The sequence below is a fragment of the Struthio camelus genome, chromosome 3 (assembly GCF_040807025.1).
Source record: "Struthio camelus isolate bStrCam1 chromosome 3, bStrCam1.hap1, whole genome shotgun sequence".
Classification (NCBI taxonomy): Eukaryota; Metazoa; Chordata; class Aves; order Struthioniformes; family Struthionidae; genus Struthio; species Struthio camelus.
The window spans coordinates 84,374,644-84,390,333 of record NC_090944.1 but is presented as its reverse complement, the minus strand read 5'-3'; the positions used below and the strand labels follow the sequence as shown (position 1 = coordinate 84,390,333).

Genomic DNA, 15,690 nt, shown 5'->3' with positions numbered 1-15,690 from the left:
AGCTTCCTTCTATCTGGGATTGATTTATACTTTTAAAAAATTGTATGGAACAAAATGCTTTGTAGAAAGCATTATTACAGCTGACTACTCACGAATTTTTTTTTGTTTGTTTTTAATAGGATGATTACACTTAATTCTTTAAAAAAAAAATCGTAAGCACTGAAGAACAAAATATCCTGAAATACATTTTTATTAGCATGAAAAATATCTTTAAGAAAAATTGAAATTGCTTCTGTGTGCAAGGCTCAAAATATTTTATGCTGATTTGAAGAATATCTTTTCCTAATGTGTTCTCAGCATCCCAGTTCTGACTACATATGTTCAAATAATAAAAATATTATTAGAAAAGAAACAGAATAAGAGGCAGCATTTTCTAAGGAATGTAAAGTGCTTTTGCAATTCTCATTAGCAGTTATGAAATTACTTTTTGAAATCTCAGTGGATCAATTTTCTGTTACCCCAGCTACCAAAAAAGAAAAAAAATCTGTTGTAGCAATCTATATCAGCAATCCGACTAATAATGAAACTTGTAAAGTTTTTTTTCTGTAAGGTCAGTATAATACTTTCCTTGAGGTGAATGTTTTAAAAACCTATCATCGTCATCTTTCTTGTATTCACTTCCTCAAGTTAATTTTAGAAAAATCTCTACCCTTTATTCATTTTTGCCATTTCTGTTTTGTAAAATGTAAATTTTATGTTGCAGTCTGAATTAAGCATTGGCTATTACTCACTCAGTAGACAGGTCTGGTCAGAGAGGTGAAAATGAAGAAAATGTTACGATGTCTGTTGTTAACAATATTGGGTTACAAATGGCATTCTTTTTTCCTTTTGCAAAAGGCACTGAGGCGTGAACTGAAAGATAAGGAGCAAACTATTCTTAATGCTGTGGACCAGGCACGAGTTTTCCTTGCTGACCAACCCATTGAGGGTCCTGAGGAACCAAGAAGGAGCTTGCATTCAAAAACAGGTCAGAAAATATTTTCTTCCTCTCTGAAATGGTCAAAAGGAAAGAAAAAGTACTTACATGTCCCTTGTACGTGTTTTGTGTCCCACTTGCTTGTTTAGGCTTTAGGATTTTCCACACCTTGTACTGATTGCTTTTATTTCAAGGTTTTGTCTCAAATATGGTTACCCTTGCTTTAGATATACCCAAGTTTTTAATGTAGCAAGAAGGAAAATCTCCTGTATTTCCTTCTTCAGTTATTGATTCATAACACTGGTGTAATCAGTTCTGTTATTTTTTCTTTCATTTTTTTGTTACAGAATCAAACATACACGACTTAAGTACAGCCAGAATGGTAGTTCAAGGACGCACATTCAAATGTATTATTAAAATTTGTATATGTTCCTATTGCAAAATTTTACCCCACAAATCAAAATAGAATGTATTTTGTGTTGCATGTTGTTAGAAGTAAATGGAATCAGCTTTAGGAAAGCAATCATTAAAGACTCTTAAAGATTCAAACTTCAGCTGAATTATTGCTGAGGAATGAAAGACACCTATCCTGGAGATGATATTAGCATAATGTTGAGATATTTCGCTATATCAGGGATCAGCATCAATTCAGTCTCATGTATATTGTAATAAATTAAGATGATCTGAGTGACCTCTTCACGTCCCTCTGAAGTGCACCATCATTACTTAACTGAAGAAAGCATTGCCTTGCTAGAACATGCCATAGCTATTCATAATATTTAAAAATAGATCCTATCATATCTTTTCAGACATCATCTTTGAAGCTTTCTCTGCTCCTTTATAAAACACACACTACAAATCAAACTGAATCATACTGTAGTTTAGTCTTTGTATCAGTTGTCTGATTTCACCTAATTTGCACTTGACCTGTTATGTAAAAAGTAATTCTGTCTAGGCATAAGTACTCAACAATATCTTAATTTACTCCTTATTCCAAGGAGATTGGCCATGGAGAATTCTCTATGTTCAGTCCTTGACTGATGCACACTTACTTGCTGATTCTGAATCTCTTTCCTCTGTCTTTGCCCTTGTCCATTTTTTTCTGAGATTTTTTTCATGCTCGGAAATTACGTTGTTGCTACAGGGCAAGCGGTGAGAGAGATTTAGGAGAAAATTGATGAGAATCAGTTTTGAACTTGGTCATACAAGACCTATTTTAAGGACTTTTGCATAGAGACACTTTGTTACTTCCCAAGAGGACGGAGTATAATATTTGTTATAGGATGCCTCATTATATCCTGTTACTGCCTGTAGCATTCTTGTGACGTAACTGAAGTTAGCACATAAGTTAAGTCAGGTCATGAAATAGCCCTGGTTTCATGTTCTTTCCTCTGTTGGCCTTCTGCTGTACCATATAGTAACTGGAACATTCACAAACAGTCCCTTGGCCAAGAAACTTCCTTTGGAGTTAATTTTATCCCTCATCTGTTTTCGCTTCTGATCCCCTTCCCTCCTCCCCCACCACCCTGTATTTCCTCAGGGAGCCTCATCATAAAAAACATGCTTTACCATTTTCTTGCCTTTGAACTTCAGAAACTAAATGGAGCTGACTGATAAACCATCAGACCAACTGAATTTTATAGATGAACAGGATAAGGAAATGGGAAATGTTCACGTTTTTAGCTTTGTTGTGACTTGTCTGTGGTATAGTAGAAAACAGAGAGAATTATAATTAGCTGCTTGCACATCTTTAGATCTATGGCACAGCTACAGTTGGCTTCTCAGATCCCTGAACCGTTAGTGAATTTAGAGGCCATGGGAAACACAAAAGAAACCAGATATAATATTTTCACTCCCTGGGGTTCAACAGATCAATGATACAGCTTTAATGAAATTCTGTCCTTAAAATTCTATTGATGTAGTGAGGGAGTGGAGCTAATTTTTTTAGAAGATAATATAAATTAACATCTCAGCAGATTAGGCCACTACATTGATTCCCGCTAAAGTAGTGAATATTTCCAGGAGTCTCCAGTATTATTAATTTGCTTTAGTAACTTCTAGTCTTGTTAAGGCAATCAGATTCCTAGCCTTGAAGGCTGTTATTTGGTTGTGAAGGTGGTTGTGAAGGTGATAAATGCGTCATTTAAAATTAATTATTTACCATCTGTTATCTCCTTTTCTTTATAACTACAGAAAAACTCATAAATCACATTTGTGTCACAAGAGAAATGTATTAATATGTATCAGTGAATTGCATACATGTACTTCATTTAAACTAGCAGGAACACAACCTAGTCTCCTGTATCAGGCATAGATAAAGGTGGAACCTCTTATTTTCCTCAGTGAACACATTCAGATACTTTCTCTGGCACATTTTTTCGTCTTAGCAAGGAAGAACTTACAGAAATAGGCAATTTATCTTTTTCTAATATATATATCAGGCTGTATTTCCATTCCCAACCACCCGTGTGAGTCCACATAGCTGTTGCACAGTGCTGGAATAATTCTTTATTTTCTGCTGCCCACCTGGACTGAGTGTGAAGTCTCTGAGCATGAAGATAAGAGGAAGTGCTTAAGAGAATGAACAGCATACAGGACACTGAAAGTCAGTGGAGTTGCCCTCCTAAATCGCTTACGTTTTGTTGAACATCTCTGCCTGTGTTACAGTTTCAGAGCTCATTCGCTTGTGACTCTTAAGAGTGGTGGGGTTTCTATTTATTTATTTATTTATTTTTAAGAAACTCTCAGAAAGCGAAGACTGGAGAAAGATGCAGCTATCCATGACATAAGCCTAAACTGACTAAATATCCCTTTCTCTTTCATCTAGATCTATTAGTCACCATTTAAGTTTCATCTATAGAAATCCCTTTCTTCAGTAGAGCCCTAAAATTCTTTTTGTGGTGTCTATGTGGTTGCCTGCTTGAAGTCATATCAATAAAGTTTAAGAACATTTTTACCATTTGAGTGGCATGGAGTGCAAACTTAAAGAAGTGTTAAGGCTGAATTTTGAACAGCTGAGCCTTGGAAACACACTAAGCCTGAGGCCTCGGTGGTTAATTTTGTTACTGTCTTTCTTAATCCTTTCAGAGGACCTGAGGATGTAACCAGAGCAGTATTCATTCTTGACCCATATGCTATGTTATGGCCGTGTTTTATTTGAAATACCAGATGCTTCCCAGGTGGAAGCCACGTTCTTAAGCTTGTAACTGTTGTCTTGTTTCAAAGACTCCAGAAACCATCAAAGCCTTGTCTGTAAGAGGTCTCTCAGTTATGCTACTAATAACGCAGCTCACTAACGGATGTCAAAGGTTAGGACCTTGTTTGAAAGAAAATTCCTTTTAAAGCAAACATAGCTAAATGATGTTGTAAATGAGCTTCAATATAGCAAATTGGAAACTGCAGAGTATTAAACAATGTAAAGTATACAGAGGAGAAGACATGCTGAGGGAACTTGCTTAGAAGGTTGGTGAGCAATTCAAAAAAGTTCAGAATATGGGTGTTTCCTTAAAATCCAGTGCTGTTAAAGGACATCATCAAGCCAAGGAGCACTATCTATTATTTTGCTGTAGCTTTTCTTTTTATTTTCTATTTTTGCTTTGTTTTGCAGTAAAATAGATTGTTTTGTTTTTGTTTGAAATGCATTTAGGAGTGTGTATCTATTTCCTTCAGTCTTGTTTCAGTCTACCTGCCGTATGTGCTGTGCCAAAAAAAATCTTTAGTGGTCTTTGGAAGAATAAAAGACCTCTTACAATCTGCAGCTGCAGTGCTTTGAAGAGGAACATAGAATTGCTTCCTTGGTTGCCCAGAATAACTAGAATACAATGGCGATGATATGCCTGTCTTCAATTCCTGTTGAAGGGAGAGTACTAATGGAAGAAGACATAATAGTTTGGTGATTCTATAACACTACTGTTATCCTCAGTATTTTTTTTTTTCTCTTGTGTTCTGGCAGGCCCAGACTGAAACTGAGTTTATACCTGCTTTATGGTCCTGGAGCAACACTAGCGTCAGACTTCTGTGCAAAAATATATGATCTTGCTTTGAATCATACCATTTATAACAAAATGGCAGCTAATTTTTGGTGAAAGCATGTATTTTGATTATACTGATGAATTACACTGGTTATACTGAAAAAATATACTGTTCTTAGGTTTACTGTACTCTTTTTTTAACTTTCTGGAGGTAGATGCTATGGGAAGACTTGATTATCTCTTTTAACTAGGAGATATTTTCTCTTTGTTTCAGCCATCCTTTTGCATCCTTCCCACCAGTACCCAGTGGGAAACCTCACTGACCATTATTTAAGGGATATGTATGTTTGCTAGTATTGTTCTGATTTCTCTGTATCTGAAGACCATATTCCAGACTCTTTCCAGAAATACCCACATGAAGATAACAGCTGTGGGTATTCATTTTCTCTGCTTTTGCAATTTTGTCTTCTACAGACCAGAAGTAATTTGCCTTTTATCCTACAGAGACTTCCCTCCTTCACTCTTAATTATATTTCTCTGATTTCTGATTGCATTTTTTCTGTTTTGGTAAGAGAAAACCCAAATAGATGAAAATGACTGTACTTCTTGTTTATTTTAACTGTATGTGCAATAGGTATTTGAAGTAGAAGAAAAAAGGTGACATACCGGAACGTTGCATGGTTGGATGCTGATTAATTGCCACATTTCCAAAATAACCAGTTGTTACTTGTTCTTTAGACTTTGTATACCTTTAATACTTTGTCGTAAGTAAGTTTTCTGTTGGGGTCGTTAGACACTCAGAGAATGCTTTCATTGGCGTGATGCTGAAGACTTCATTATGTGATGATGATAGTACTTTTGGTTCTTCTGCTTACAAGTTTGACAATATGACAATTTGACAATTTTACCTGCTTAAATGCTCTGAAACTGTACATAATGATTACAGTGCCGTTTCATCCATTGTTTTTTGCCAGAAAGATTCACTGAACCAAGGAAGAGAAAATGTTTGGCATAATTGGAGAAGGAGGGGGCATTACATCAGCTCCAGTTCTAGCATGCTTTATTAAGAATATAGTAAAAATAAGGGAAATTAGCTTAAATATGACAACAGGGAAAGAGATCACTAACTCAGGTCAGAACATCAGAGTCAAAGAAAGTTACTTTAAAATCAGAACTGCTAGAGGCAGGAATAGCTTAATTCATCTGAAATAAATTCTTAAAGAAGAACTTTCTTCATCCTTGACTTTGCAGGGTAAGTATACTCCATATATGTAAGCGTGCAAAGAAACTACATGCTGTAAAGTTCAGTCTTGAAAGTTTTTCTCCCGTGGCAGTCTGTCTCTGCTAGAGACTCAGGAAAACTCTCAGTGCTTTCATCGCTTTCTGACAAAAGATGTTTATTAAAATCAAGTTGTTGCTGTACAAAGCAGTACTTTTTTAGTTCTTTTCCTCCCTGACTCCAAGGTCAGTTAATATCTTTCCTTTTTGGTAAACAGATGGTCCAGTGAATATAGGCTTTTCTTTTCTTACTTTCTGAGCAGCTGCTGAAGTGGAGATAATGTAATAAGTGCCATTAAAAAAAAAAAGGCTGATCAGTCAGAAGACTTCGCACTAAGTAGAGACAAAAAAGCAACAATGACTGGTATGTAGTGTTTTTTTTCCCAGCATAAAGGAACTGTGTTTGTCTGCCAGTGTGTATAATGACAGATTGATGAAAAGAATTCCAAACTCACAGGAGAAAATTCTTTCTGTTAAGACATTTTTTTATGAGGTCAGGTATACAATTCTACCCTATGGAACCAACATCTTGGTGAATGTGATCTCTGCTTGAAAAACGTAGTGTGTTGCTCATTAATAAGTTGAGCTTTCATGACTGAAAACATGAAATCATGCAGGATGTATTTATCTGTTAAGTGAATAGATGCTGAATGATTTAAAGCTTGTGAAAGCATCTGTCAGGCTTTAGTTCCACAGTAAATACCTTTTTAAGGCAAGCTTACAAGCATTCTCAAGGCTTTTGTAAAATAAAGCAATCTTGCAATGAATTAATATTTTTCAAATAAAATTTGCAGCAGATGTCCTTGCACAATGACACTGATTTGACAAACCGTCTTCAAATATTTTTCCACAAATTCAAAAGAACGTGTGTGTTTTCTTCTCTGTTCTGTTGGGATTCTTATATCGCCCTAGTTGACCTCAGTCTTCCCTTCCAAAAGATGTAAATAGCCTGTCAAGAGCTGCGTTCTTTTAGCTGGCCAAATGAAATCAGCTCATCCTTCCCCTTGTCTGTCCCTGCTTACTGCTGCAACCACTTGTTTGTTTGTTTTTATTACTTCTATCTTATTAATGGAGAGAGAAGCACCCATGGAGTCTCAGGTGTCAGTACCGTTATAGAAAACAAAGTTTTGCAGGAAGATGTTCAGCTCTTACTAAAGATTTTAGATGCTCCTTGTCAAGGGACTGTTCATCTCAAATGACCTGCTAATCTTCCGGTTTAGAACTATTAAACCCTTCTAACTTGCTACTCTTTTATACAAAACTGATAGTTTTGGGGTCTGATAGCAGGTAAAGGATGATGCAAGTACCTGACATTGGATAAAATTGCTAGATTGCAGCTTTGCATCCTGTAACTTTTACTTACACAAACAACAGTGTCCAGTTTCTGGGTCTGATGCCCCTTACTCTCACAGTTTCAAGATGCCAGTAGAAGAGACTTCTTCCACTGGCTCTGCAGCTTTCTGTTCCCTTTATACAGAGCTCAGTATTCCTTTTCCTTGTGTAAAGCTTTCCAGTTTCAGGCTTAGACCTCATTTAGGGTCCTGCAGTTTTTACTCCTGTAGCCTGATTGTCCATCCTACTATACTGAAAACTGCCACTGGGTAAAGCTTGCCTGCACACTACATTTGAGCTTCTAAAGTATTTGCAGTCCCTTTGTCACTGGACTGTAGCTGATTATCATTAATTTATAAATGGCATATTATTATTCTTGACTGTGAATAATTCCAAAAGTAATTCTAGTGATAACTTCTTTGATATCTCTAAGAAAATTTGTAGCTGTTGTTCTTTGTCTAAAACAATAGTTTTTGTCTGTAAGAGCTTTTTGTTTCTTTAGAATTTAAGCTTTCTTTATCTTCATTTTTCCAAAATATGCAAAATTTTGCAAAGCTTGGGGTAAAGATTATCCCAGAGCTGTGTTGTCCTGTGGTATAGTTTATCGTATTGTGAATTACTAGAATTCAAGAGACATGGCACGATTTGTCATAGCCTATCTTTGGTCTTAGTCTTTACTCTGGTCTGTCAATGTCACATATTGTGGTTTATTTTCATATCTCTGAACTCTAGAACTACATACATAATTTATATCCCTCTGCATCCAGTTAAGCATCACAGCTTTCTGTCACAGCTGTTTCTCCCAAATTCCTCTTCTGAAACATCATTTTGGCATTGCAGTGTCGCTGAGCTCGGCTACCTTCAGTGAGCACAGTGCACGAGAGTTCTTTTTTAAAGAGCTTTTCCAATTCTAGAACTCAAAGCGTTCTCTGCGACCTACAGCCTAGGTATTTGTCTGTATGTTGTCAGTAGTGTTCACTCTTGTTGATGGTCCTTGCCTCCCATTCTCATCTGGTTACTGTAGGCAGAACTTTTTCTTTTAACTAACTCACTTCCTAACAAGTTGCTTTGTGCTTTCAGGCAACACTTGGTCATTAAGTAGCGTCTTCTCACAACACACCTCCAACTAAAATATAAAAAAATGCATGACTTGGGGATTTTTTCCTTCCTTCAGACTGCTTCCAGATTCTGTTACTGAATACTCTGCTAATATTTGTCATCTAGCATGTATCAATACAGTGACGGCTAACAAGATTTGAAAAAGCTGAGAAAAATTAAACGTGGAATTAGTTGACAGAAATTCTGTTTTTATCCAAATAAATTCATGTTACTTCTGCATTTAGAAGAGCCCCTGCCTTCCTCAACTAAAAATTATAAATGTATTTCTAAAGATTTATTTTGTATTAACTATTTGCGTGCATTTTCTGGTATTGGGAACCATGGAACAATAGTTTCATCATCAGAGGAATAGTAATACAATTTTTATAATCACAACAGTATATTTTTTACTTTGACGTTCTCTTATCCTTCCAAAAGCACAAAGTTTCTATTTTCCCCTGTTTGTTTGTGGGTTTTTTCCCTCGACAGGTGAGCTAGTCGAAGCTGTGTCAGTTATAATGATAGCTTTAAAGACTACAAATCAGTATATAGAAGGTTGTATGACTCATTTGACTTCTAACAAAAGTGGTGCTTTCATTTTTGTATTACGTACATAATTTATTCATAGACAACATTTGAATTTTAACCACAGAAAATACTGTGATAAACCATTTCTAAAGTGCTGCTAACTTCATTTAAGAATGAATAGAAGGCTACTTGGCATAGTTCTGGTATATGCCATATCTCTCCCCCTCCTTTATTCTCCGGTTTCTCCACTCTGTCATGTTTTCACTACTTTTTTTCTCTGCCTGCAGAAACTGCAAGGTTGTTATGTAGAAGGGGAATCCTCTGGGACAGGTTTGGTTTGTTTGTCACTACTGAAGTGACCCTTCCCTAATGAAGGAGGCTCTCTGACTTTTTTCGTCTAGGCCACCCTGAGTATCAGTCAGCAGGGCCTTCTGGGGATCTTCTAGGGTTTTCTTTTTTCTTTCTGACTGACTGGGTCTTGCTCAGTCTCAAATTAAAGACCTAGGAAAGGCAGTGGCAGCGTGTCATGTTACTGATGGATTGCCTGACTGGTGGAACTGGTGTCCCAAAACCATCTGTTGTGGAGAAGAGAGAAGCTACTGGCTTACTCAGTGCTCGTTGTCAGAGAGGGCTGAAGCGGGTCTGTAATGTGGAGTGCTGTCCAATGTCTTCCAGGCTCACTGGGGAATAGGGATTACTGAAATAATCAGTATCCTCACCTGTGGCTATGTCTCGAGGTTGTGTGCATGCCTACTTTGGCTTTGTTTACTCAGTGGCAGCTGGTCTTTGCTGATGTGAATGGGATTTTCCAGGTATAGCTGCTGAGTTGTCCCAGGGGCATTTAAGCACCTAAGCTTGAAATTAGTGAGAAATAGTGCATTGTAAGCTCAGTGCTTTCTAAGGCAGCAGGTTCATAAAACAACGTTGGATTAGGAATACCTGTTTAAAAAGCCTTTTAAAACGTCAGCTAACACAAGAATGGATGTGGAGTTGCAGAACTACTCCCCATGTGGTACCCAGAGTGCCACACTTGTGTTTTGCTAGCAAGTGGAAGAGGAGACATTCTGGAGATAGTGATAACTGATCCAGAAAACTGGTGGTGGTAACTGATCCAGGAAAAAAGCACTATTTTTGTTCTCTCTACATGAAATGGCCCCAGACTGTTACTGCAGTTTCCAGTAGAGAAGAATGATTTTTTTATTTCATTCCCCCTATCCTTCCTAAAGTAACAAACACCACAGTAAGCTGCATTTGTTTGGTGCATATCATAATACGTGGAAATGGGGAATATTTTTTCTATCTGCTGACCTAAACGTATTTTATCATTAAGAATAATTAAGGCTTACTTTATTTATGACAATGTGGACTTTCTGCTACCCTGTTCCCTTTGAAATAAATTAACAATTGACTCTGGACTCATCAGATATGGACTTTTTTGAACGTACACCCCAGGCAACATAAATCTGTTTCACTAGACATGAATGAGAGAAAAAATTAACAGCAAAACTCTTTTTGTCCTCTGCAGAGTTGACACCTGAGGAGAAAGCCCTGAGGATTGCCAAAGCTATGCGTAAGCAGTCCTCAGAGGTAAAAGAGAAATGGGAGAACCTAAACGCCAGTGCCAACATCTGGCAGAAGCAAGTGGACAAAGCATTAGAAAAACTGAAAGACTTGCAGTGTGCCATGGATGACCTTGATGCTGACTTGAAGGAGGCTGAAAACGTGAGGAATGGCTGGAAACCTGTGGGAGACTTGCTCATAGATTCATTACAGGATCACATTGAGAAAACTGCAGTAAGTGTGGAACTTCTGGGGAATATTTAGTCTATGTGAAAGTCAGACTTCTCCGTTCTATTGCACCTAATCTTGTGAAATATTCAAATACCATATACTTAAATTCTCATGTACAGTGCCTAGTTTATGGACAAGATCACTGTGACAATGGTCTTTAAAGACTAGAGTTGAGGTCAATTCACTCTTAACCCTATTATCACTGTGCAATTTCTGGTCTCAAAGAAAGTTCAGTGCTATGTTGCATTCACATGTCAGCTGAGATTGCATAAGGACGTGTGATTAGCCAGCTACAGATTTCTATGGCATATAATATTCGTTATATGTGGAAAAAAATGTATTCTGGTATTTAGATGTTTTCCACCTAGAAAAACTGTCTAACCCACGCTTAGGCCATGGGTTTGTTTGGAGCTTTGCCCAAGCACTGAAGTTTGAGTGAGCTGAGTCAGTTTATCGTCCAGGTAGATGACAGCAGGCTCCTCTCCTTTTTTGTAGTGGTGAGCTATCAGCTCTGTTAAACAATCTTGGGCAACTTTGTCTTAGAAAACTTTTAGAGCCAGTTTTAGTAGTACAGAGCTATATTTGGAGCTTTAATTTCTGTTCATCAGCTTTCGCAAACAGCATGTATGTTGTCTATTTTAGCTTGCATAAATGAAAAATTGTATTTACTTTTACATTAGCCCGATGTCTCTTAAGGGTTATTTCAAAGGGAAGAACAATCATTAGAGTGTAATGTTCTCATGGGCATAACGTTTTTTGCCACCAGGGCTCTGGAATACCCATGCAGGGCTCAGCACTGCTGCCAACAATGGGTAATAGAGTCCTCCTCCACTTAGTTGCACAGGTGGAACTGGGACGTTAGTCAGGAAAGCTGTCTAGAAAGAGCCCAATGGAGCGCCTGATTATCGGGGATTCCAGGAGACTATGTGGCTGTGTACTTTTCTATCAATATAGTACAGGAAATTGCTGTTTTAAGCAACTTAGCAATTATCACCAAGCTTCTTTTGCATTTCTTAGCACACAGGAGTTATATCCAAGATCTGTAACTCCTTAGTTTTGCATGGATGCACTTTTCAGTTTTCTAACTCAAGAATAACTGGCTGAATCACAGAGCTCAGAGGGTTGTGGTCAGCGGTGCAAAGTCTAATCGGAGGCCAATAGCTAGCGGTGTACACCAGGGGTCAATGCTGGGTCCAGTCCTGCTGGACTTCTCCATCGGTGACCTGGATGATGGGGCAGAGTGCACCCTCAGCAAGCTTGCTGATGATACAGAACTGGGAGGAGAGGCTGACAGAGCAGAGGGCTGTGCTGCCATTCAGAGGGACTTCAACAGGCTGGAGAAATGGGCAGAGAGGAAGTTCAGTAAAGGGAAGTGCCAGGTCCTGCCCTGGGGGAGGAATAATCCCATGCAGCAGTACATGCTGTGGTCCAGCCAGCTGGCAAGTAGCTCTGCAGAGAAGGCCCTGGGGGTCCCGGTGGAAAACAAGTTGACCATGAGCCAGTAACGCGCCCTTGTGGCCGAGAAGGCCTACGCGACCCTGGGCTGCCTTAGGAGAAGTATTGCCAGCAGGTCAGGGGAGGTGACTCTTTCCTCCCTGCTCAACCCTGGTGAGGCCACAGCTGGAGTGCTGCGTCCAGTGCTGGGCTCCCCAGTACAAGAGACATGAGGAGCTCCTGGAGCGAGTCCAGTAAAGGGCTCCTAAGCTGATGAAGGGACTGGAGCATCTCTCCTGTGAGGACAATCTGTGAGAGCCGGGCCTGGAGGAGAGAAGACTGAGAGGCGATCTAATCAATGTGTATAAGTCTCTGAAGGGAGGCTGTAAAGAAGATGGGGTCAGGCTCTTTTCAGTGGTGCCCAGTGAGAGGACGAGAGGCAACGGGCACAAACTGAAGCACAGGCCGTTTCGTTTGAATCTAAGAAACACTGCCCTGCTGTGAGGATGACTGAGCGCTGGCACAGATTGCTCATAGGGGTTATGGAATCTCCATCCTTGGAGATACTCCATAGTGTCTGGACGCAGTCCTGGGCAACCTGCTGTAGGTGACCCTGCTGGAGCAGGGGGGTTGGGCTAGGTGATCTCCAGAGGTCCCTTCCAACCTGGGCCCTCTATGATTCTGATCTGTGAATGAATATGGTAAAATAATAGAAGACCCTGGGGTCAATGTACCTGAGTATCCATGACTTCAGCCTGGAAAGCTAGTGAGGAAAGGATGAAGGGTCATAGACTGCAAGCACTTTGCTACAATTACTCTATTATGCATACATAGTCTGTAAATTCAATTTATTAAATTAACACTCAGGGCTGTGTTAGTTCACATGTACCTGTGTAAGCATCCTCATTCTCCAAATTTTGTTGCTACTTTCAGGCTTAATGGAATCTAAAATCTTTAAGCTAAAGACAGTCACAGCTGATTTATTTCTAGATCGCTGTTGATTCAGGAAGAGTAATGCGTCTCTTCCTCCCCTCTTTACATTTTAATATAGATGCTAAAGAAAGTGCTAACATGCTGATGCTGAATAGCTCTTTGTTCTCATGATAGGAAGCAATTTGTCATATCTTGATGGCCTTTCTGTAAAGGAGAATAAAGCAAAGTCTTTTAGATTTTCATTGACGTGGGAAAACTGAAACATCTGCTAAAGTAATAGGGACCTGCTGGCTCTCCAGAAGCCAGCTGCTTCTTCCTTACCAGTAGGTTATTGGACCTGATTAGAGAGAGTTTGAAGGGAGGTAAATAATTGAGATGTCCAAAGAGAAACCTTTTTCTAGTTGTTTTTGGCTGATTTATTAGTTTTAGTCAAGCCATTTATAGGACTGAACAATTAATTGCTCACAGCAAGAAAGATATTTGATGCATCTTCTCAGCTGCAACTCAGACTACATCAATTTTGTTTTTAATGCTCTATTTAGTTCCATTTGATTCAATAAACCTTTTTTCTTTGTTTTAATCGTCGTAATAGTTTTAACTCTCCAATTCTAATTAGGTGAAATGTTGTACTCCTTTTCCTTAGAAGATCTGTTTCTTCATGCTTTGCTAATTCAGTAGTAGTTTTTAAATTGAATTTTTGTCAGCTTCTTTGTAGTGGAAAACTGTAGTTATTCTTATTAAATATATTTTGTTTTTAGAGTGCTGGACAGAGACTAAAGCTCCTAATACAGCATTGCGTTTTTCTACTAAATACCTTATTTAAATTATAGTACTCTGGTTTAAGGGCATAATTTGGATGTGGGCCGTTGGGTAAACTTCATACTGTCTCTGACTCCAAAGATGGATATGCAGTAGTTGATAAGAGTACTGAAGTAAATGAACTTTCTTTGCTGGAAGACTTGGAGTTGCATACAGTTGTTTAGCATAAGCAGCCACATTAGTCACCACTATGCTGAGTTTAATTTGGCTTTCTTGCTGCTTAGGAGATGTCTGTCAAGCATAAATGTATGTTTACTTTTACAGGCTTTTGGAGAAGAAATTGCTCCCATCAACTTGAAAGTTAAAACAGTAAATGATTTGTCCAGTCAGCTGTCTCCACTTGATCTTTATCCATCATTAAAGATGTCTCGTCAATTAGATGATCTTAATATGCGGTGGAAACTTTTACAGGTATGCTTCTGAGTGCTTATGGTGGGAGGCGGGGAACGCTCCTCTCTTGCTCTTCTGTTGTGTTAATAGCTATACTAATATCATGTTTCCATTATTTCTCTCTTCAAGATGTTACTTTGGTGGTACAAAAGCAACACAGGGAACTGTCTTTCCTTCACTATCTTGACAGATAGCTTTCCTTTTCAGCTGTCTCAGCAGTTTACTCACTCAAGAGACTGCATTAATCTTTGAAGACTAGCGGGGACTTTTGCCGCATACTTTTAGCAGTATTTTTACTCCATAAATCATTGTTAATGAAAACTAGTCTGCACATTTCTGTTGTTTCCAACCCATGTGAAAGTTATTTTGTTTTGTTCTTGACTGTTCAATTTCTGCCAGGAATTTCACTTGAAATGACTTAAGTATTAGTAGAGCTAAGACGTGAGCAATAGCATATTTAGTGTTATAAAGCAGAAGAGGGGCTGATATAAGTGAGATTCATACTACTTAGTTATGACTTTTGGTGCTTAAATGATCTGAGGAAGGTGAATTAAAATGTATCTGATTACAGTTAAAACTCATTTACACTTTCATATTGAACGATTTAATAAAGTTTCTTACATTAGTTAAAGTTCATTTAGCAATCTTTTCGCTTCCTCACTCCCTTTTTTTGTAGTAAATATTTGGTGTAAATCAACTTCTGCATATTCTTTCCCGGGCTCCTAAGGGGAATATGAAGTGTTGGAAAGAACTGGGGGAAGGCTGGAGGGTCACTTGCCTCTCTAGCTGAGGGTGGTGGAGCAGAATTCACAAAACTCAGGTGTCAGCTTCTGAGCTAGTAGCTTTGAATCAGTTTCTCCTGAGAGTCAAAATTATTAATGTATCATATCTGTCCTTCCCTTTCTTTAATATAATTTGATATTGGATTTTTTTTTCCTTAAAGAGAGTTAACTAAGCAGCCAAACCCCTGCATGTTCTAGTGCAGTTTTAATTAGTAAACAGGAGGAAGTCGTATCAGCCTGTAAAGCGATATCTTCCAAAATCGTTCTATGTTGGAAAGGCAACTGTGAGATCAATCCAATCAAAGGGAGACCTGCTGACTATAGACATTTGGACAAGGGAAGGGTTGGGAGGGAGTCAGAAATGTCAGTGGTCAGCTGTAGTCACCCGTTCATTATTGATCTGCGCTACTTGTATCTT

The 15,690-nt window shown here is 38.4% G+C and overlaps 1 protein-coding gene across 8 annotated transcripts in view; it reads left to right on the top strand.

Moving 5' to 3' along the window:
* The window catches only part of UTRN (utrophin), a 402,533-nt gene that overhangs the window by 296,537 nt on the left and 90,306 nt on the right, over window positions 1–15,690 (top strand). For all 8 annotated transcript variants that reach the window (XM_068938835.1, XM_068938836.1, XM_068938837.1 and 5 more), the window contains 3 exons: window positions 838–967; window positions 10,649–10,917; window positions 14,365–14,511. In XM_068938835.1, the coding sequence (XP_068794936.1) occupies window positions 838–967; window positions 10,649–10,917; window positions 14,365–14,511 (546 nt within the window). The remainder of the gene's footprint in view (window positions 1–837; window positions 968–10,648; window positions 10,918–14,364; window positions 14,512–15,690) is intronic.